Here is a 22520-nt window from a genome sequence, read left to right as displayed (position 1 = left end):
ATAGATATGGGTCCCGCCTCTGGAACCCACACCTATCTCCAGAGTAAGAGTCCCCTGACCCCTTTAACGTCTAATGAAGCGACAGCCGGCCGCCGCATCCAGGCGGGGCATAGGTGCACAACAGCACAGGAAACCAGAAGCAGCGAAGCTCACTGAGCTACGCCGTTTCTGTAACAGCAATGGAAGTTAATGGGTTTAACGTAAACAGCACAGCACAGCAAGCCGGCGTTACCGGATTCCCATTCTGTTGTGCACCTATGCCCCGCTTGGATGCGATGGCCAGCAGTGCCTCACCAAGTTGCGGGTACCAGAGGCATTGATCAGACATTCAGCCCCTTAAATGCTGTTACACTGTAATTACATTTTACCATAGAAAAATACATCCAGAAATGCAAGAAATAAAATAAAGACATCACACAGAATGTCAATGAAAAAATAAAGTCAAGTCAAGTCTCTCAAAATGCTGAGGCAAAAACAACAAAATATGCTGTGCCCTTAGGGGTCAAAATTTGCTGAATTTATAAAGGGTTACATTGACAGCTGGGAAGATGGTATAATGTGTTTGGATGGCCAGTGTTTGGTTGGCCATTTTTTTCCTTACAATAACTGCAAATGGTTGACATTAATCTAAATGTTTTCAACCCTTTTATGCTGGCAAAAGTAAAATGAAAGAAAAAACAATCCAAAATAAAACAAAAAATCCTCACCATTTATCTGAAGATCAAAATGAATTTCTTTAACATCGTCCTCATTATGTACTCTGATTGTGTAGTTCCCCCCATCTTTTTCTTTGACTCTCACAAGGAACAAATTACTGGCATACCTGTAAATATATATTTTTTGTTATTATTCGTTCTACCATCAGTAGAGAACATAGGAAATATTTTATTTTTTATAAAGTCCTAATCCTGTGCTGATGAATATCATAATATATCCTTGTCGGGGTCTAAGCCCATTTTTACTGTTACAGAGATCAAAATCCACTGCTTTACTTCACACCCCCATAGAGTAAAATGATAACATTCTGGCTGCCTTCAGACACCACTAGGGGGAGCTCATCGCTGATAAATTTATACAGCTCTAATTGCACTTGCTATTAAAGCCATATGCAGAAACAGTCTAATATTCTAATGGTATAAAGTGAATGGGGTTGAACTGAGATACCAGACAAAGTCCATGGACAAACGTGGCACTATTTCTGGAAAAGCCGATCCTTTTTTCAAATCATGGACAACCCCTTTAACCCCTCGGGGGCCAACCTTCTGGAATATAAAAAAACCACTTACTTGTTTTCTGAAATGTTCTTGTTTACAACATTCATTTGGCTGGAGGTGTTTGCTGTTAGTAAGACGCCATCTTTCAGCCACTCAGTGGTAGGTGGAGGGTAAGCTTCGATGTCTACCTCCAGTGATATGCTGTGGTGCAAATTGGCTGTTTGCTCTGTTTCGTCTGCAACAAGTGTCACAAAACCTTTTTCTAATAGGAGAGATAATATAAAGTTTACATTCCAGGTGGTATCATTTCTTCCTGAAATCACAAAGCAAATCACAAAAGGTGATAAATGGTCTTTAAAAAGAACAAAGTTGGTAAGACCTTTATATAAGAACATTTTTCCTCAATGGAAAGGGCTAAGCCAGGGTTGAGATCAAATCGTCCTCGACAAAACAAGGCAAAGAAAATAGATTTTGTAATGACACGGATGAATGTATTCTCATAAGGGAATGGACCCATACTCGTAGGTCAACCATAGAGATGTAGAGCTCCTGACGTATACTTTAACCTAGGATGTGACGGATGTCTAACAGTAGTATCCATCGCCCATAGGCTATAATGGTATCCCTTTAATGGATACCTAATGATCCCTCACGACCCTATTCATGATGTTTTCATTAAATGGATACCATTATAGCCTATGGGCGATGGATGCCACTATAAGGCATCCGATTAATGCATCCGTCACCCATAGGCTGTAATGGCTTTCATTTAAGGGATATGTGATGAAAAGTTATTGAAAAGCCCCTGATGTATACGTTTTACAGATGCTTAGGATGGATATCATATACTGTCAGACTGCGTAGGGACACGTCCCCAACCGATAACACCCAGTTGCCTATTTGTTAATAAATTTCTATGAGGAATAACAGAGGAAAAATACAATGTAGCGTTCTAAGAAAAGATTCACTAGAATAATTATTGTATAGGGAATACAAGTATTTACAAAATAGACATGTCAGGAGAAATGAAAGATCCTCTTTTAAAGTAGAGCTAGGTAAAGATGCGACAAAATGGTCTACTCCACCTGTCTTTTGCTGCCACCAATGTTGCTCTGCTGTGGGGGGGGGGGGGCATGAGGGAGATATCCATTCGGGGACTGGAAAGCAATGAGCCCACTAATAGTCCTGCACAGGGATCCTCTGCTGTCTGATGTATGTCGGCTGATTGGTGAGATATAGTAATTGGTATGATTTGGTGGACTTTGTTTGTCATTTAGCTACTACCTATTCTTCTTAGTTTTCAAAATTATAATGAAAAGTATAATTAAATATCATAAAGTATTTCACCATGTCTCCGGGACTTCTCTATTGGACTAAGTATGGTCATTATATTTTCATGTGGATCAGGTTGTAGATAGTTCTCTACTGTTTTGAGAAACGAACATTAAAGGGAATGTGTCATTAGAAAATTACCTATTGTTTATGTTACGATTTGTTAAACATATTTTGTAAGAATTCTTGGTGCTTTTCTTTATATTCTACGTCATTATATTATAAAATTAATCCTAAAAACTTGCAGTTTCTACTCTGGCCACTGAGCTTCACAATAGACTGACTCTTCCTGTTCTGTAGAGATCACTTCTCAGTGGTGACCTCATTATCACAGGCAGGATTACAATGACAGGTAACACCTCTATATAGATAACACAGGATCCACCATTGACAATAGGTGATGGACACATCTCCTCTTCTCCCCTCCCTGTACAGGTTACAGAACATGCCTAGAAGACTCTCCCATAGAAGTAATTGTGTCATTTCCAGAGATATGTGGCTGCTGTAAAGCATATCTCTAAATGCTGTTAACAGCAGCTCAGGCAAGATGGCTGCCCCTATAATTATATACAAGAAATAGGTTAAAAAAATCTACAATAAAGAAAAAAACTGATTCGAAAAAAAGATTATATTTCACTATCTGTTTTTTATTAATAAAGAAAAAAAAATTAGGTGATACATTTATTTAACTTTGCATTGTCATAGGTTTTCTCTGTAGTTTCAGCCAAAAGTTTAAAGACCTTCATTAATGGTCCCAAAAAAAATCAAACTACATAACATCGGCAATCTGTGTTTTCTAGGACAATGTCTAAATAGAATTCTAATTTTAACGTTCCAAAGCTTTTCATGAATCGAGGAGGCAACTTGATGACTCATTCTTCATGTGGCCGTCATGGTTCAATAATCGATCCGGATAAGATCAAAGGTTGTACATCGGTCTGTTACAGAAAGATGAAATATAATAAAGTGTTGTATACCTTTCACTTCTACGTAAACACTTTCCATATTATAGTTTCCGTGAATTGTCTCCTCCACCATACATATGTAATGACCCGAGTCCTCCATATTGGCTTCTGGTATTGTCAGGTGGGAAATCACTGAATTACTTTCCATCTTATTTTCTATAACGCGTGGCCTATTAGACTGTAAATGAAAGGGAAATATAAAAGACAGGACCATTCTGGCTTATGGGGAAATACAACAGTCACATTTTCAATGGCCAGTATAGTCGTGGTGTTTTGCTGCCTCAGACATTACGTTATTCAATAGTACTTACATATTTAATTTCTTAATTCAGGTTCCTGGATCAATATTTGCTGATTGGGGATATATAAAGTATCCAGATAATTTTGTTCTCCGGCCCGATGTAAGGAACCGAGCATCAGGAAAGAGTTAGTTTCACACCCCTTAGAGGCTGGGCGGTGTAGACTACCCAGTTGTCAATTTATTCAAGAATTAGCATATTATCTGCCGAAATGAACAGTCTGATTGATGGGGGCACAGAGGCACCTAGCAACTTCAGATAAATGGCGCTGGAATCAGGGCAAGGCAGCAATATAGGTATTGGGGCCCGGTCGCAACTGCGACCCCCTATAGCTACGCCACTGACAGTATGTGTATCAGAGCTGTGTCTTCCAACAATCCCAGCACATACGTATGTGTCCATCACATGACCATGGACAGAATGTTATGTACTGGAAGTAAACAATAAATGTTCTTGTAAAGCTATGACTAAGGACCTTAACGGTCTGAAACGCGTAAGCGCGGTCCTGGGATTTTTGTCTTAATCTTTTCTTTTAACATGACCTAATAAACCATTTAAATTTTACATCGAGTGCTGGATACACCATCATTGTTCACTTCCATTGCAATAAATGTTCTTACTAAATAACAGCACCAGAGATCTTGAAAACCGTGAGCAATTAATACAGAAAGTGGCTTTTCAATGGCTTTTGCTGTGTGATATCACGCTGCAGCAAGTTATCAGAGCCAAGATAAACTTGGCTACATCTGTAAACAAAAAATAGCATTAATTTGCTGAAACTGGACAGTCCCTTGAAGTCTTTACAGGAATTTTTTTTATATTTAAGGCCAAAATGGTGTCCAAGGGGGAGGCATTCAATGTTTTCTTGTAACTATGGATTAATTCATTATTGGATTTTATATTTTTTATTCAGTAAAGACGTATTTGCTGATATGATCAGTTGTTATTATACACACCTTGATGCCTGGATAGTCCCAGCTAAATTTTAGAATTTCATTATTAATGACTGTGCAGAAGATTGTGACATTCTCTCCCCTCCTTACTATACTATTTGAGGCTTTTACAGTCACGATGAGTTCCTCTGACGCTGTGAAAAAAAAAAAAAGGACCTGAGAGCGCTGTACAATAGTCATTGCATTAAATAGAATTGCATAAAATTTTAGAATGTATTTGAACAGAATAACGCTATCCAGAACTAAAATTCATAATTCATTTTATAATGCTGCAAAGTTGATCCTGCATCGCATTAATGATTGATTGGTCTTCAAGATCTCCCATTTTTTGGTAGATATAACATAAAAATAACAAGTTATTGTGAACCAGTACTATTAGATTCTCACATAAAGAGAATATCCACCTTGTACCATTTTGTATTATTTTTTATTTAAATATGTTCAAAATTCTGTGCTGATTAATTTCTTAATATATCTTTATAGTGGTTGGTGTTTTTTTTTTCTTACACAGATCTCCAATTTCCCTGCAAAGACATACATTTCAAAGATAACTTCCTGACTGCTCCAAAGCTCCCTCTAGTGGTGACTGCAGAAAGCCAGCATGTTATCTTTTTAATCTATGATAGGCAGGGGATTTGGAGCTGTGTATCAGAAAAATGAAGCTCTGGCTGCTATAAAGATATATTAAGAAATTAATCAGCACAGATTTATAGACCTAAAAATTAAAAAATTACATAAGGTGGAGATTTACTTTAAATGACATTAACTGCCCTAAAATGTGCTAATTTTCACATTTAAAGGGAACCACATTCTGCAGTTTTTGCAGAAAAAACTAACATAAGTCGGGCAAGGAGAGGTAGCGGTGGTGAATACATAGAAAGGAGGACTAGCAAAAATTAGAATGCGTTCCCGATTCCTTCATAGGCCCTTTGCTGGCACATATACCCATCACTCTAACCAAATAGGCAGCACTGCAGGAATTGTTGCTAAAAAATTTGGAACAAAGGCAGCAATAGGACCTAGCACTGAAACGCCCTTCTACCAAATGTTGATTTTGGCATTTTGGATCGGCCCTATATGATTGTATGGTTTGGTATTATCCCTCCCCACTTACTCTGCCCTATTAGCAAATTTTCTATTTAACTTGTAACCTTGTAATAAATGGAGTATAAAAGTAATACCTTTCACATTATTACGTTTTGGAATCATAATACACTAATGGCTCTTTTACCTTGGACGCTGTAGACATAATATAGAACCGAGTTTACTTCGATCCCATCAAGGGAAGCTTTGCAGTAGTAACTTATATCCTCAAAAAACCCGGTAAATCCTTTCTTGTAGTCATAAGGATATGAAATGTCACTATCACTGGCCTTATCATGAAGCGTCACGGTTGTGTTGGGGTTGCTCACGCGGCAGGGAATAGTGGTCTTACTGTTCGTGGGCACAAGCAGAAACTCATCATGTGCTTTAATTGGCAAAAACACCATATTAGGATCTGAAACAGATAAGACAAATGTCAGACATTTTACAAGGAACTTCCCTCTATATCATGCTGGGAAATAATTCATGTAATTCTAGTTTCACCTCTTTTATATGTTTATAGGTTTAAAGGGGTTGTCTCAATAAAGACAGCTATATTTTAAAAAGGTTCTGCTTCTCCAATTCCTGTAGAATTACATTGCGGCCATTCAAATGAATGGCCAACCATATAAAATACAGATGGACTTAGTCAGGTGACTCATAAAGGGGATCTCAAACGATGGACTACCCTCTATGAACAGGGCATCTGGAAACGGGTGGGCTTTATGTAAGCTCTAAAAGAACAATTTGGAGGAGAGTAGGACTAAGCTTGCTCCAATGCAATTCTCTATGAAATACCGTTTAATGGAGAGGAATTGCCCAGGTCCCCCATTTTCTAGGAGGTCCCCAAGGGCAGGAACCTCAGAAGCAACATTAGACTGGTGCAGGAAAACATCCCGTACCACTGTCAGTTCTAGTAGTCAATTGTGTGTGTGGGGGTGAAGTGGGTTGGGGGCAACTGATTTTGCTTGTTGCCCAGGGCACCATTTTCTATTTTAATCCCTGTGAATATGACATGAAGTAGAGAACAGTGGGCCAGGTCAAGAGGAAGATAAGAGAGGGTCTACTAATGAGTGTGCGGGTAGAAGAGGAAATAACCCAGATGATGGAGAGTGCTGATAAGTTGAGTAACAGAGGAAGGCCGCTATGCGCCCTGCCAGTAAGAGAGTCTCCACAGTGGCATCTAAGGGTATGTGCACACGACAACGGCAAATATGTCTGAAATTACGGAGCTGTTTTCAGGAGAATACAGCTCCTGAATTTCAGACGTAATTGCTCGTACTCGCGTTTTTCGCGGCGTCCATTACGGACGTAATTGGAGCTGTTTTTCAATGGAGTCAATGAAAAACGGCTCCAATTACGTCCCAAGAAGTGTCCTGCACTTCTTTTGAAGAGCCGTCTTTTGACAGCGACGCGTAAAATGACAGGTCGTCGGCACAGTACATCGTAAAACCCATTGAAAGTAATGGGCAGATGTTTGTCGGCGTAATGGAGCCGTTTTTTCAGACGTAATTCGGGGCGTAAAACACCCGAATTACGTCTGAAACTTGGTCGTGTGAACATACCCTTACTGTTAGGTTTCACAGTGGTCCTGTTTTATCACCATGTTCTGGTATTAGAATGAACATTTGTGTCAATTGACAAATATGAATACTATATGAATACTTTTACCTGGTACAAAAATGTAGACAGATTTCACCTCTGGTTTTTCATGTTGATGTGAACTGTTATACACACACGTGTACAATCCTGTGTCCTGACCAGTCACATTATCCAGGGTGAGAGTATTAGTGAACTTGTCATTGTCATTGTAGTCCAGCACTGAATTAATGAAATTATTGTCATGTTTCCAACTGATGATTGTTTCAGCTGAACAACTTATTGAAAAAGGGCTGAATAGATTGAGGATAATTTCAGATTCACTCTCGTTGATGTCCAGAGATGAAGCCGTCCATGACAGAATTAACAATCCTAGACAGAGCAAAAGAAACAATATCTGTGATCATTACGTTCATTTTATCTATCATCTATCTATCTATCTATCTATCTATCTATCTATCTATCTATCTATCTATCTATCTATCTATCTATCTATCTATCTATCTATCTATCTATCTATCTATCTATCTATCATCTATCTATCTATCTATCTATCTATCTATCTATCTATCTATCTATCTATCTATCTATCTATCTATCTATCTATCTATCTATCTATCTATCTATCTATCTATCTATCTATCTATCTATCTATCTATCTATCCATCCATCCATCCATCTATCACCTGACAACTCTACCACCTCTACCAGTGACATACCTATAGGGATCACAATGGTCGCAACTGTGACCGGGCCCCTAAGCCTGGGGGGCCTGCATGGCCCCCGTTGCCACACAGCGCTGACCGCACTAGTCCCGCTTCCAACTGAATCTGCATCCGAGGACGCAGATTCAGTTGGGTTAAATGCTGAAGGCTTGCTCCAACATTCACTGTGCCGCGATCACCGTTCCCGCGACGGGTGGAGGAGATCCTTCTTCTCCTCCTCTGCACTGTGCTGTGAGTGACTCGGTGCAGACAGGCGCGATGATGTCACTACATCGCGCCAGTCTGCACCGAGTCACTCACAGCACAGTGCACAGGAGGAGAAGAAGGATCTCCTCCACCCGTCGTGGGAACGGTGATAGGTAAGTAATTATGTTATTATTTTTCTATTAGTTACATACATATGGGGGCATTATACTGGATATGGGGGGCTCATATGGTAACTGCTAAGGGGCATTATAGTGTATGCAGGCATTATACTGTATGGGACAGCTATGGAGGGCATATAATGTATGGGACAGCTATGGGGGGCATTATACTGTGGGGGCTGCTATGGGGCATTATACTGTGGGGGCAGCTATGGGGGCATTATACTGTGGTGGTCAGCTATGGGGAGGATTATACTGTGGTGGTCAGCTATGGGGGGCATTATACTGTGTGGAGGGCAGCTATGGAGGGGCATTATACTTTGTGTGGGGCAGCTATGGGGGCATTATACTGTGGGGGCATTAATGGGGTCTATCGGGCAAGGCACTTGGGCATAGGTGTGCGCAGGGGTCTGGTGGTATTGGGTAGAGGGGCTTAAGCTGAATTCTTGCACCAGGGCCCATGAGCCTTTAGCTACGCCACTCCCAGGCAGGGTGCTAGTAGTGCCCTGCCCGGGACTATGGATCTGGGGTTGCCCCTGACAACACTGTCCATATATTGACAGTGACGTCAGGAGCTGTGTGGCACTACCTGGGAGGAGGGTGCTGTGTGCCACTACCTGGGAGGGGGGCTGTGTGGCACTATCTACAGAGGGTACTACATTTATTGGGGTACAAACTGGGGGCCTAACTTTTATATGGGGGCATAAACAGGGCCTAACATCTATATGGGGGCACAAAGTGACGATTTCTGGCATTTTACTGCCGCCGTGAGTTTCCCCACAAAGGGGCCGACTAAGTCTGTGTCGCCCAAGGGCCCGCATAAACCTGGAGCCGGCCCTGCTTCTGGTGTTCATCTCCTGCTTGTTTCCTGTAGTACAGGACATAACACATCACACGCCTCTTATCTCCACTGCTCCCTGCTCTCTCCCCTTCCTCCCTGTATATGGAAGGATTGTGTTTCCCATGCTGGGTAGGAGATCATGCAGAGTCCAGCAGCAGAACAGCAGAGTTGTGTCTCAGTAGCAGACAATGAGTAATTACAGCACTACCTTACAAATTGTAATAGAGGGGCATCCATCCAGATGTAAAAATACAGTAGTCAATGTTTTTTCAGAGGAGAGAGGAATCGTGAGAACTGTAGTCCTTTACATGGTAATCCCTCCCACAGAAAGCCCTGCCGGCATCAAAATAGAGGTGCTATATAGAGCGGGGTAACATGGAAAAATAACTACTCCTGAGCTATGGTGGCATCATCTGTGGTGCATTCAGACACTTCTAAGTGCTTCTGTAATGTGTTATATTCTCGGAAAATTCTCTTAAGGTTGGGCTGTCTACTACTGCACTAGATTAGAATCCAGTGAGTGCAGTGATGTCTGTGTGTGTCGTTGCTTTTTGTGTGTGTTTGTGCATGTCTCTCAGTAAGTCGAGATTTAGGCTCCATGCACACGACCACAAAATCTCCCGCCATTACGGACCGTAATTATGGGCCCATTCGTTTCTATGGCTGACGGACACCTTCCTGTATATTTACGGCTGAAAAATCAGAAGCAGACCGCTATTGATTCCAATGGGAAAAACGACGTTCTGTTCAGACGGGGTGTTTTTTATGCGCCCGTTTTTCAAAATGGCCACGTAAAAAAACAGCCGCGAAAAATAAGTGCATGTCACTTCTTCAGCCATTTTTGGAGCCGTTTTTCATAGACTCTATAGGAAAACAGCTCCAAAAACGTCCGTTAAAAACGCAGCGAAAAACGCGACTGTGATTAAAAAACGTCTGAAAATCAGGAGCTCCGTATTTTCAGACGTTTTTTATTTTGTGTGTGCACATACCCTTAGTCTTTTGTGACCAATGTCTTCTTTTAGCCGTGTATGTAAATAATACCTGTAAATTGTTGTAGATTCATCGTCTATGATTCTCAGCAAGGATTACAGCTGTATTATCCTGTACAGAGAATAAAATGAAAACAAAACAAAACATTAGTTCTTTTTATATGGATGCACAGAAATCATTAAAAAAAAATCTAAATTGTTTACAACTGTGAAATCTACATTGATAGCTATGGGATAGATAGATAGATAGATAGATAGATAGATAGATAGATAGATAGATAGATAGATTAGATAGATAGATAGATAGATAGATAGATAGATAGATAGATAGATAGATAGATAGATAGATAGATAGATAGATAGATAGATAGATAGATAGATGCACCATCATTTAACCCCATGTTACCCCTCATGACTTCATCTCCCGGACTTATAAGGTGCTGTTTTCCATATGTTGATATATCGCTATATATTTACTGGCTGCGTATTTCTTCCTCTTAAGACCTTGCGCAGTACACATTCCTGTCGTGAGTGTTTCTCGTAAGACAATGGTCTATTTCAATGTATTTCCCACACAATCCCCTCTGCATAGAACTGCACATTCTCTTCATAATGTTCCCTTTTGTTTTTTGCACAAATATTTGAGAAACTGAAATAAAACATAGAAGTATAAAGAGACTAAACAAGTTGTCAGAGGAAAGGAATAAAACAAGGAACCCAGAAAGTTATTTACGAGAGTTGCACCACACGTAAATGATTGGGTTACGCCAGGAAAGAACCAGGAGGACTACTTTGTTTTCGCACATCAGTTGGAGTCTAAAAACTATAGTAACATTGTGTTTGACAGCTCTGTAGGACATCGATAGGGATAGGGGGTGAAGATGTAGACTTATAAATGCCTCATTTTTACTTTTTTAGGGCACATGATGCATCGTCTGTAGGTGCCTCCGCAGAAGTATGTATATCTATGTGACACCTGTATGTTATTTCTATGACACCATTTTTCTCATGCTATGGAACATGGCTTGCAAATTTTTGGTGATAGAATTAAGTCAGTTGATATCATAATGAAACCATATTGTTACAGTGGATATGAGATGCACAAAATGGTTGCAGTGAACCATATTTCAGTAACTAAAAGGGTTGTAACATCTCATTAATACAATCCCTTTCTATATGCCCGACTAGGTTATATGCATATCATAGAGGTGGTGGGGGTCACCCTACCGGGCCCCCATTCCGGTCTCCCCTCTATGGGGCACAGCAGAAACCAGCTCACAAAGAGTGACTCAATCAATTGGATTGAGAATTGGCTCAAGGACCGTATCCAGAGAGTTGTGGTCAATGATTCCTACTCTGAATGGTCACCGGTTATAAGTGGTGTACCCCAGGGTTCAGTGCTGGGACCCCTATTATTCAACTTATTTATTAATGATATAGAGGATGGGATTAATAGCACTATTTCTATTTTTGCAGATGACACCAAGCTATGCAATATAGTTCAGACTATGGAAGATGTTCATGAATTACAGGCAGATTTAAACAAACTAAGTGTTTGGGCGTCCACTTGGCAGATGAAGTTTAATGTAGATAAATGTAAAGTTATGCATCTGGGTACCAACAACCTGCATGCATCATATGTCCTAGGGGGAGCTACACTGGCGGATTCACTTGTTGAGAAGGATCTGGGTGTACTTGTAAATCATAAACTCAATAACAGCATGCAGTGTCAATCAGCTGCTTCAAAGGCCAGCAGGATATTGTCGTGTATTAAAAGAGGCATGGACTCGCGGGACAGGGATGTAATATTACCACTTTACAAAGCATTAGTGAGGCCTCATCTAGAATATGCAGTCCAGTTCTGGGCTCCAGTTCATAGAAAGGATGCCCTGGAGTTGGAAAAAATACAAAGAAGAGCAACGAAGCTAATTAGGGGCATGGAGAATTTAAGTTATGAGGAAAGATTGAAAGAATTAAACCTATTTAGCCTTGAAAAAAGACGACTAAGGGGGGACATGATTAACTTATATAAATATATTAATGGCACATACAAAAAATATGGTGAAATCCTGTTCCTTGTAAAACCCCCTCAAAAAACAAGGGGGCACTCCCTCCGTCTGGAGAAAAAAAGGTTCAAGCTGCAGAGGCGACAAGGCTTCTTTACAGCGAGAACTGTGAATCTATGGAATAGTCTACCGCAGGAGCTGGTCACAGCAGGGACAGTAGATGGCTTTAAAAAAGGGTTAGATAATTTCCTAGAACAAAAAAATATTAGCTCCTATGTGTAGAAATTTTTCCTTCCCTTTTCCCTTCCCTTGGTTGAACTTGATGGACATGTGTCTTTTTTCAGCCGTACTAACTATGTAACTACTATGTAACACTGGCAGACCAGGCCCGCCTGTGTATTACATGGCCATCATGTAATACTACAGGGAATGTCTGTCCAGGTTTCTCCCAGTGATAACAGCGGATTGCTGAGGTTAGAAAAGCCAGGCCAGCTTCTACCCATGAAGACAACCCTATCAGGGCATATGAACATCATAGATGAGGGTCCTGCATGTGTGACTTCATCAATGAGCCAAGACATTAGCCATTTATAAAGAGCTGCCAACTCTGGCTCGCACAGATGCGACTCGTCTATCTATTAAATGGGTGACCATTCATTTCAATAGCCTCTATGTAATACTACAGGTGAAATGTTTGGTCAGGCGTGTCTTCCCTTAGCAATAACAGTGGGTCACCGGGGTTAGATTAGCCGGACCTACGGCGATCAACTGATCACTGGGCCGGCTTATATTTTAAATATGGTAATCTTCATAAGAACAACCCCTTTAAATATGTGAGTCTTTGCATTGTAACGTCCCCTTCTCTTTTGAATAAAATGTGCTGTCATGAGTTGTATAGAATAGCTTTAAGATTGCAGAGGAAGATAGAGAGCATGCAGAGGAGTGTCGATACAAACTATTTCATTAACCTTTGTGCTTTCCAGAAAATATGAAAATATATAATATAATATATAATATATAAACAGCGGCACAAGAAGAGTGGCACTCCAATAGACTTAATCAAAAAAATTATATTTATTCACCCAAAGTGAGAAGGCGACGGTTCGACTCTACCATAGAGTCATTTTCAAGACATTTTCAAGCCTTGAAACATCGCCTTCTCACTATGGTTAAATAAAGATTTTTTTTCTTTGACTAAGCCTATTGGAGTGCCGCTGCTTATATACATATACAGGATGATTCAAGGATGGTGCAAAAGAAAAGGCCTGTAGATAAAGTAATATTAGTGTTAAATGACCAGTGACTGAAAATCAAAGCAAACTGGCTTAGTTTCCCATAGCAACCAATCACAGCACAGCTTAAATTTTCAAGAGCCAAACTTGAAATGTGCCTACAGCGTGACATAAGATGGCGACATCGAAGTAAGAAAATTATTTTTGCGTGTTGAAATTTGCAAGGACGGGGTCTTTTGTGACAGTACAGAGAAATTTTTTTAGAATAAATTTGGCAAATGTGCGCCCCATAGAAACTGCATTTCGTGTTGGGTGAAGTCATTTGAAACCACTTTATGTTTATGTCATGGGAAAAGTCCGAGCCGCCCAAAGACTTCGGAAGAGGCATTGCACAGGATTCAAGCCGTGTACGAGGGTAGTCCTACAAAGTCGACCAGACTGACTAGTATGGAACTACAGGTGCCACAAACTACGGTATGGCGTATCTTTTACGAAAATGTCTACGTTGTAAGCCATACAGATTACATCTTCTTAAGGAGATGAAACCAGACGACAAACCGGAACGCCGTGACTTTTGCATTGACTTGCAGGGATGATTGGAAGTGGATGAATTCACTGACAGGCTGGTGTTCAGCGACGCGGCTACCTTTCAGAAGGTTACTCGCCACAATGTTAGAATTTGGGGCTCAGTACATGAGGGACCCACCCTAAGTAAAAGTGTTCTGTGCAATGAGCAGGCGCAAAGTTTACGGTCCCTTCTTTTTTGCCGAGGATACTGTCACTGGCCACTCCTACCTGGACATGTTAAAAGAATGGCTTATGCCACAGATAGAGGAAGATCTGCCAAACTTAGTTTATCGGCAGGATGGTGCACCTCCACATTTCCATTTAAATGTTCGCCAGGGCATTGCTAGAGTCTTAAAAAATCAGGGGCACAAGACATATGCTCACCCCCCCCCCCCCCGAAAAAAAGTGTGTGGGTGTATGTATATTTGTGTATATGTATGTGTGTTTATATATATATATATATATATATATGAGACAGCATATCTGTAGCACTATGACCCTATAGCTATGGATAGGATTAGATACATTGGCTCAGCAGACAGTATCACATATGATAGGCTTAGAAATAGAGCCCAGCTCGCTGACATTGCGGCTCCAGCGCTGGACCCAGGAAAGGTAAGAATAGTAATTGTTTTGCTTATGTGTTACAAATTTTTTTTGTGTGTTTGTTGTTTTTTTACAAGTTCGGTTGTTGGACTACTTCGGATTCGAGGACTACTTAGATGACAGCGTTTTTTTTTATTCTCTATAAAATGGATAATGAGGTTTGTGTGGTGGATTATTATTTCAATAAAATATTTTTTCTATGTCCTTGTATTTTTTTAAACTTTATTACTACCGCCTTAGTAATGGCCGCTGGCTGATTGACAACATCTATTACTAAGGCGGGGCTTAGTGCTAGCCAGTGCTAGCCAGTGCAGAGGCTAACACTAATCTCCATTATTACCGCAGGACACACCACTACCAGAAGTATCGGGAAGAGCCGTTTGTGATCCAGTACCCAAACATCTGTAGTGACGGTCGGTAACAAGGGCGGCCGCAGGCTGGTATTATTAGTCTGGGAAAGCCCAAAAATAGTGGCCCTTCCCATCCTGCTAATGCTAGCCTCACATAGTCTATTTTATTTTTTTAAATTACGTGGGGCTTGTATGGTAAGCTTAGATACATGACCCATGTGTGATCCTGCCTGCTGGGCCCTGTATCTAAGCCTACCACATGGTAGGCTTAGATACAGGGCCCATGTGTGATACTGTCTGTTAGACCCTGTATCTAAGCCTACCACAAGGTAGGCTTAGATACAGGAGCCCAGCAAACAGTAACGTTATACGTCAGCAGAGGTCCTGACGCCATCCAGCATCGCAATATTGTGGGAAAACATCAGGACCTCTGCAGCGCTTTGGAATGAGGAGGATACGTTTTTATAGGAGGAGGGTAACTTTTATAGACGTGGTGTGGGGGGCCGCTGCGACCTACGTTATGTGGCAGTCATCCGAGGATCCATGGCACCGGGCCGAAAATGCGGGGCTTGGGCCCCCGAAAAGCCCAGTGCGATGCCACTGATGTCTGCCGATACCTGAATGAAACTCTACTGGAACGGTGGATCGGCCACACTTCACCAATGTTGCGCTGGCCTCCACGATTGCCAGATCTAACACCTGAGACTTATTTCTGTGGCGCTACATCAAATGCATCTCCCCCCAGCGACAAGATCTGAACGACCCGAGACAACGCATCACTGAAACAGTGGAGTCCATATCCAAGGATATATTGGCACGCAACTGGACTACCGCCTAGACAGCTGCCATGTCACCAATTGAAATCACTTTGAACATTTGTGATGTATAGATAAAACTTGGATAGATAGTGTGTGTTTTCATGTTAATAAATTTGTGTTATGTTCTCTCGGTTATAAATACAAAGGCTATAGTTTTGCACCATCCTTTTTTAATCGCCCTCTATATATATTGTTTATCTATATATGTACATACATTCACATTACATAATAAAAAAATATGTGGACACCCCCTCTAATTAGTGAGTTTGTCTATTCAGCACCACTGTGAAGAGGTGCATAAAATAACCATACAACCATGCGATCTCCATAGACATACATAGCATACTGAAAAACTCAAGGAATTCATAGGATGCTACCTTTTCACCAAGTACAAATTTCTGCCCTAGTCAACTATAAGAATTGTTGAGAAAGGGAAATGTCGATAAGGAATAGCTCAGCAACAAAGATGTAGGCCACAGAAGCTCTCAAAATGGGTTCCCCAAGTGTTGTAGCCCATCCTTAGGTAAAACATTCACTGTGGACTTCCAAGCGCTTTCATAATGCAAGGTTAGCATAAGAACTGTTCATCTGGAGCCTCAGGGATAGGTTTTCAATGTCTGAGCAGCCACAGACAAGTCTGGAGCCACCATGTGCAATGCCAAGTTCTGGATTTTTATGGTGTAAAGTAGACCACAATTGGGCTCTGGAGCAGTGGAAACACTTTACCATCGTTCAGTCTGACTGACTAATCTAGGATTGTCAGATGGTGCCAAAAGAATACATTCTGCCTCAGAGCCTTGTGCCAACTGTAAAGTTTGCTGGAGAAAGAATGATGGATTCGGAATGCACCCATTGAGGGAAAATCATAATGATTCAACAGACAATGACATTTGGTGTGGAAGATCTTGAATGTACTGACCTCATCCCTATGGAACAATTCACTAATACTCTAGTGGCTGAATAGATATAAATCATTGCATCGAGGTTCCAAAATCTGGTAAAGAATGGGGGTTGTTATAGCACCATATGAAGAACCAACTTTTTATTTATGCCCAGGGTTATGGAATGAGGTGACAACAAGCACATATAAATGTGAAGTTTAGGTCTCCACGTGGTTTGGTCATGAAGTATGTGTACCAATTATCATACTGATTGATGCCAATTAGGCAAGGTGCCACCGTCAAACCTCAAGAGCATGGGTATTTTTATTGTGAGTAATAGAAAAAACTATCACAAAAATTTATTCAGAACTCTATCCAAAAGTAACTACAGAGTTTACTACCTAGAATCTACAGCTATAACATAAAACTATGCCGCTCTTGAGACTCAGCACTGTACAAACTGTGGAGACTGCTGTGGAGCATGCGTAAAAACGGAATCAGATGAGGTTGGCCTCATGACCCATCCCATGACTGGTGTGGATCTTCATTCCTCCTCTAGACATGCCCCAAAAATTACCATACATGACAGGACGAAACCTTTCTAAGGAGAATATAACCCTTCCGTCTAAAAAGTGATGGGAAAGGTTGGGCAAAAAACATATTCTCTAGGCAGCGGGTATGTTGTCCTAGCTTAGTATCAGAAGGAGCCCCATTCATGTTTTTTGCTATAGGGACCTCTCTCGTTTATGTTATACCCCCAAGAATATAACTTTTGCATATAAATTCATGACACCCAGCCATTTCATATTTTTTTTAATATATACAATAAATGACTTTCTGAAAACTGTCAAATATGAGATCACAGTAACATACTGGTCTTTCTGTAACAGCAGCGTCATTTTTTATTTTACCCAGGAAGCGACTTCTGTGCTCTTTTCCCAAATTTTATGTCTAGGCTGCTGCTGAGTTTATTTACACAGCTCTTAACCCTGATTTACACTAGGTCACTTTTTGGCTACTGATCTATACAAAGAAAATTGGTCCTGTGACTGTTCTCTGCTTTGAGCCTGAAACTGAATGAGAATATTTCAATGAGTTTCTGTCTCACCCTGAATTTTTGTATTTGATGTCATCCAGTTGGCTTGGTTTTTTTAAGTTATTATTTTATCTCTTTTTTTTTTTTTGTTATCAAATAGGAATATCTATTTGAAAGTAAAGAAATTAGGGTTTGCACTTTATATTTTTTTATTATTACATTTATATTATTTGCACAAAGCTGTGTAGCAATAAGGGATGCAATTGCACCATGCCCCTATGATTTGGGGTTGCTAAAGACCCCTTTGCTACATAGCCGAGTACAAATTCACACTTACGTTATAGCAGCTGTGAGGTGGATGGATATCAAAAGTAGATATACATCTTAAAGGGGTTATTTGGGTTATTAAAATAAATGACAAATCCTCAGGAAAGGCCATTAATATTAGATCTGTGGGGGTCCGACTATAGGCACCCCCACGAATCAGCTGTTTGACGGGGCTGCGGCACTCCTATGAGCGCCGTAGCCTCTTCATTGTTTGCAAGGTTCGTCTCTCCGTTCATACTTGCATGCACCATTAGATTTGTAGCAGACAGTGGTGCGGTACTTTGCACGGCCGCTACATATGTAACGGAAAGTATGAATGCAGAGAAGAACCACGTAAACAATGAAGAGTCTGCAGTGCTCATATAAGCGCTGCAGCCCCTTCAAACAGCTGATTTGCAGGGGTGCCTACAGTCGGACCCCCACTGATCTAATATTGATGGCTTATTCTGTAGATAGGTCATCAATTTTAATAACCCAAAAAAAACCTTTAAGAGTCTTAGACTTGACATTAAGTAGACTGCATCTAAAGGGGGCTGTCCGGTTTACACAACCACTTTAAATAATCTATTGGGCATTCTAAGTGAGGCTCTCATTTGGGACCTCAATCAATTAGTTGGAGGAAAGAGCAGCTACAAAAAGCATTGCTTTCTCTGGAGGAGTCGGAAGACTCATGGACACCATGTAAAGCTTTATTTCTCCTTTGGTGGCAGGGCAAGAAGATTGAACACTCATGTTCCCCTGCCGAGTACAGTTGATTGCTGGGGGTCCCAGCAGCAGAAAGCACCATGATCAGGTTATCATTGTGTGGCACTTGGGACAACCCCTTGTTGTTTGCCTGCTCTTAAAAAAAATTAAGAGGAGATTCCTTAGTCTGCAATATACTTACCTCAGCTATTCTCAATTTCTTCTCTACAAAGCTGCAATGCTCTTGTCTGGACTACAGAATTATAAAGTGCACCACATTGCCTTTATTCTCCACAGTATTCTACGTCTGAAGATGGAATGCATATTGATATATACCCCTATTCACCAGAACAGGCTACTTTCACAATCGGGCACATTCACTGATATTGGTGTACCACTGAGTGGTTACAGTGTACTATACATTATATTTCACAAGACCGTGCACATCCATTGTGGAATATGGTGCAGCTACTGAACTACTCCAGGTCCACATTTCCTTTTTCTGACACCTATAAAAGTGTTTCTGGTGTCAGAAAACCTTCTTTTCAATTTATTCTAGCTCTGAAAATAAGGGGAGTTTCAGCTGGAACCTTCCGCAGCCTTCCCCTTGTCCCTATCTGGGTATCTGCTTTTCAATCCTGCAGCACTATGAGTTATTTATTAACATAATTCTTCTTGCAGAGATTCAGCAGATGGTAGGGCAAAACTCCAGGGGCGCACACAGGAGGGTTTCTAGTTGCCCGGAAACCCCCCTGTGACCAGGGCTGGATTATCAGTGGAGCTCTTGGTGCTCCATCTCCATGCCCCACTATTCTCCTGACTCAGAGAGGACACCGGTGTTCCCCGCTGGCTCGGGAGCTCTTCACATACAATTGGACTCAATTGTATCTGTGTCCTTAGGACGCTTGATAGAATTGACAACGCTGGAGAAGCAAGGGAGCCATCAGTTCCCTTCCCCACCATTCGGCTTTCTTCTTGTGATGAATACCTGTGTTGTTTTCCGTTGGAGCAGGCCTGGTCAGAAGAGACCAGGCCTGCATCGCCGGCGGAAGGCGTGAAAATGGGGACAGTTGAGTATGCTTGTTGTATCATGGGGTACTATCTACATCTGTGGCACTATCTACAGGGGATAGTGTGTGGCGCTATCTACAGGGGACAGTGTGTGGCACTATCTACAGGGGCAGTGTGTGGCACTATCTACATGGTCACTGTGGCACTATCGACAGGGAGCACTGTGGCACTATCTACATGGACACTGTGGCATTATCTACAGGAGGCACCATAGCCAGGGGCGTAGCTAGGGGGGGCAGGTGGGGCATGTGCCTCGGGCGCAATTCAGAGGGGGGCGCAAGCGCCACCCCCTCCTGCACTATAATTGTACCTGCGTCTATAGGTCACAGGTAAAATTAGAAGCAATCAATGGACGGGTAAGTTCCGTGCGCGGCCATTCTGCACCTTTCTACGAGTGAAGCGGCGTCGTTGAAAGGCACTGAATGACAGGGAAAGTGCCATCAGCGACTTTCATAGACGCTTTGTTAAACCCCAGGAGACCTGCGCAGAAGAGAGCAGGTCTCCATCGCTGCCGGACGGCGTGGGAACGGGATTAAGGTGAGTTTGAATAGTTTGTTATTTTATTGTAATAAGAAAGTGTGTGGCTTTATCGACGGGTGTGGCTTTATCTACAGGGGGGGCTTTATCTACGGGGGGCTGGCTTTATCTACAGGGGGGCTTTATCTACGGGAGGGCTTTATCTACGGGGGGGGCTCTATCTACAGGGGGGGCTATATACTGGAGTGGGCTATCTATGGAGCATTATATACAGGGGTGGGCTATATCTACAGGGAGGCTATACACAGGGGTGGGTTATCTGTGGAGCACTATATACAGGGGTGGGCTATCTGTGGAGCACTATATACAGGAATGGGCTATCTGTGGAGCACTATATACAGGAATGGGCTATCTGTGGAGAACTATATATAGGGGTGGGCTATATATACAGGGGGGCTATATACAGGGGTGGGCTATCTGTGGAGCACTATATACAGGGGTGGACTATATGTGGAGCACTATATACAGGGATGGGCTATATCTACAGGGGGGCTATATACAGGGGTGGGCTATCTGTGGAGCACTATAGGGGGAGCTTTTTGTGGGACACTATATACAGGGGTGGGCTATATAGGGGCACTATCTACAGGGGGCTCTACGGGGGCACTATCTACAGGGGGCTCTATGGCAGGCACTATCTACAGGGGGCACGGTGTGTGTGTGTGTCTGTGTGTGTGTGGAACACAGTGTATGGTGTATGGTACACTATTATATTTAGGGGCGTAGTGTGTGGTATAATGAGAACTTTATCTTTGTTTATAGGTGTAGAAACGTTGGAAAAGTGAGAAGTGAGAAGACATCTTAGCGGCAAACTGCAGAAATGGGCTGTGACCGGGAGAAGTCATCATAGAGGTCTGGACCGGATGAAGAAAAAGAACTAGAATCTGAGACGTCATCGGTGAGTCACTTAATGTAAATGTTTATTCTGCCTCTAATCAGTAATGTAGTTACTGTATGATCTGCAGCGGGATGATGGGTGGTATGATTATGATATGATTTACTTTTTGTGAAACAGCATCTCCCAGCATATCCTTACCATTGTTCGGGCCATGCTGGGAGCTGGAAACAAATTAGTGCAAACCTATAGGGCAGGGGTTGCACTAAATTGAGCTGTATTTGTGTTGGTGTTGTATTTATGTACTGAGCTTTGTTCTGGTGCTGTATATATGTACTGAGCTTGGTTCTGGTGTTGTGTATAGAACTATATTGCTTGTAAAATGTACAAATGTTTTTGTGCTTGAGTTACATAAAAAGAAATGTGGAAAAGAAATGACACGTCATTGATTGGTAGAGAAGACAAACATGGCGAGGGGGAAGGAGATGTCGGGAAAGAGTTTGGGGTGGGGGTGGGCGCCAAACTGAATCTTTGCTCCGGGTACTGGAGAACCTAGCTACGCCTCTGCCATAGCTCTATCTAAATGGACACTGTATCATTATCTACAGGAGGCACTGTGGCATAATCTACAGAAAGCACCATAGTACTATCTAAATGGGCACTGTAGCATTATCTATAGGGGGCACTGTGGAACTATCTAAAGGGGCACAGTGGCACTATATACATGGGCACTGTGTTATCTACAGGGAGTACGGTGGCATTATCTACAGGGGGTTGTGTGGCACTATCTACAGGGGGTACTGTGACACTGTCTACAGGGGGTACTGAGTGTGGCACTATCTACGATAGTTTTCACACTACAAGTAGTGGTCAGCACATATCCTCTAGGCCTGCCCTTTATTTTACAGCTTGTAATGAAAAGGGCTAGGCTGGTGGATACATGCAGACAAGTACTCGTAGCGTAAAAACCAGACGGTAGCGGGAGCATGGCAAAAACAACTTGGTATAAAAAGTATGCATTTGGAAACCCCCCTTTAAAAACCCTGTGTTTACCCTGTGCTCCCTGGGAAAAATTATGCAATATACCGCTTCTTCAGGTGGAAGAAAACTGTCTCTCTAGTGCCACCTATAAGTCAGTGACTAACCCTTTAAAGAGCCTATAAACATGACTCAGGTTACCAGCCAAACCAGAGACACATATCTGT

The 22520-nt window shown here is 41.7% G+C and overlaps 1 protein-coding gene across 1 annotated transcript in view; it reads right to left on the bottom strand.

Moving 5' to 3' along the window:
* PDGFRB (platelet derived growth factor receptor beta) overlaps positions 1-22520 on the bottom strand; it is a 124527-nt gene that overhangs the window by 41554 nt on the left and 60453 nt on the right. The window contains exons 2-8 of the mRNA XM_075856176.1: positions 10418-10477; positions 7518-7817; positions 5995-6261; positions 4767-4897; positions 3524-3689; positions 1287-1476; positions 708-823 (exon numbers count right to left, since the gene is read on the bottom strand). Coding sequence (XP_075712291.1) covers positions 708-823; positions 1287-1476; positions 3524-3689; positions 4767-4897; positions 5995-6261; positions 7518-7817; positions 10418-10439 — 1192 coding nt within the window. The 5' untranslated portion in view covers positions 10440-10477. The remainder of the gene's footprint in view (positions 1-707; positions 824-1286; positions 1477-3523; positions 3690-4766; positions 4898-5994; positions 6262-7517; positions 7818-10417; positions 10478-22520) is intronic.

The sequence above is a fragment of the Rhinoderma darwinii genome, chromosome 3 (assembly GCF_050947455.1).
Source record: "Rhinoderma darwinii isolate aRhiDar2 chromosome 3, aRhiDar2.hap1, whole genome shotgun sequence".
In the NCBI taxonomy this organism is placed as follows: Eukaryota; Metazoa; Chordata; class Amphibia; order Anura; family Rhinodermatidae; genus Rhinoderma; species Rhinoderma darwinii.
This window is presented reverse-complemented; position numbering and strand designations above follow the sequence as displayed.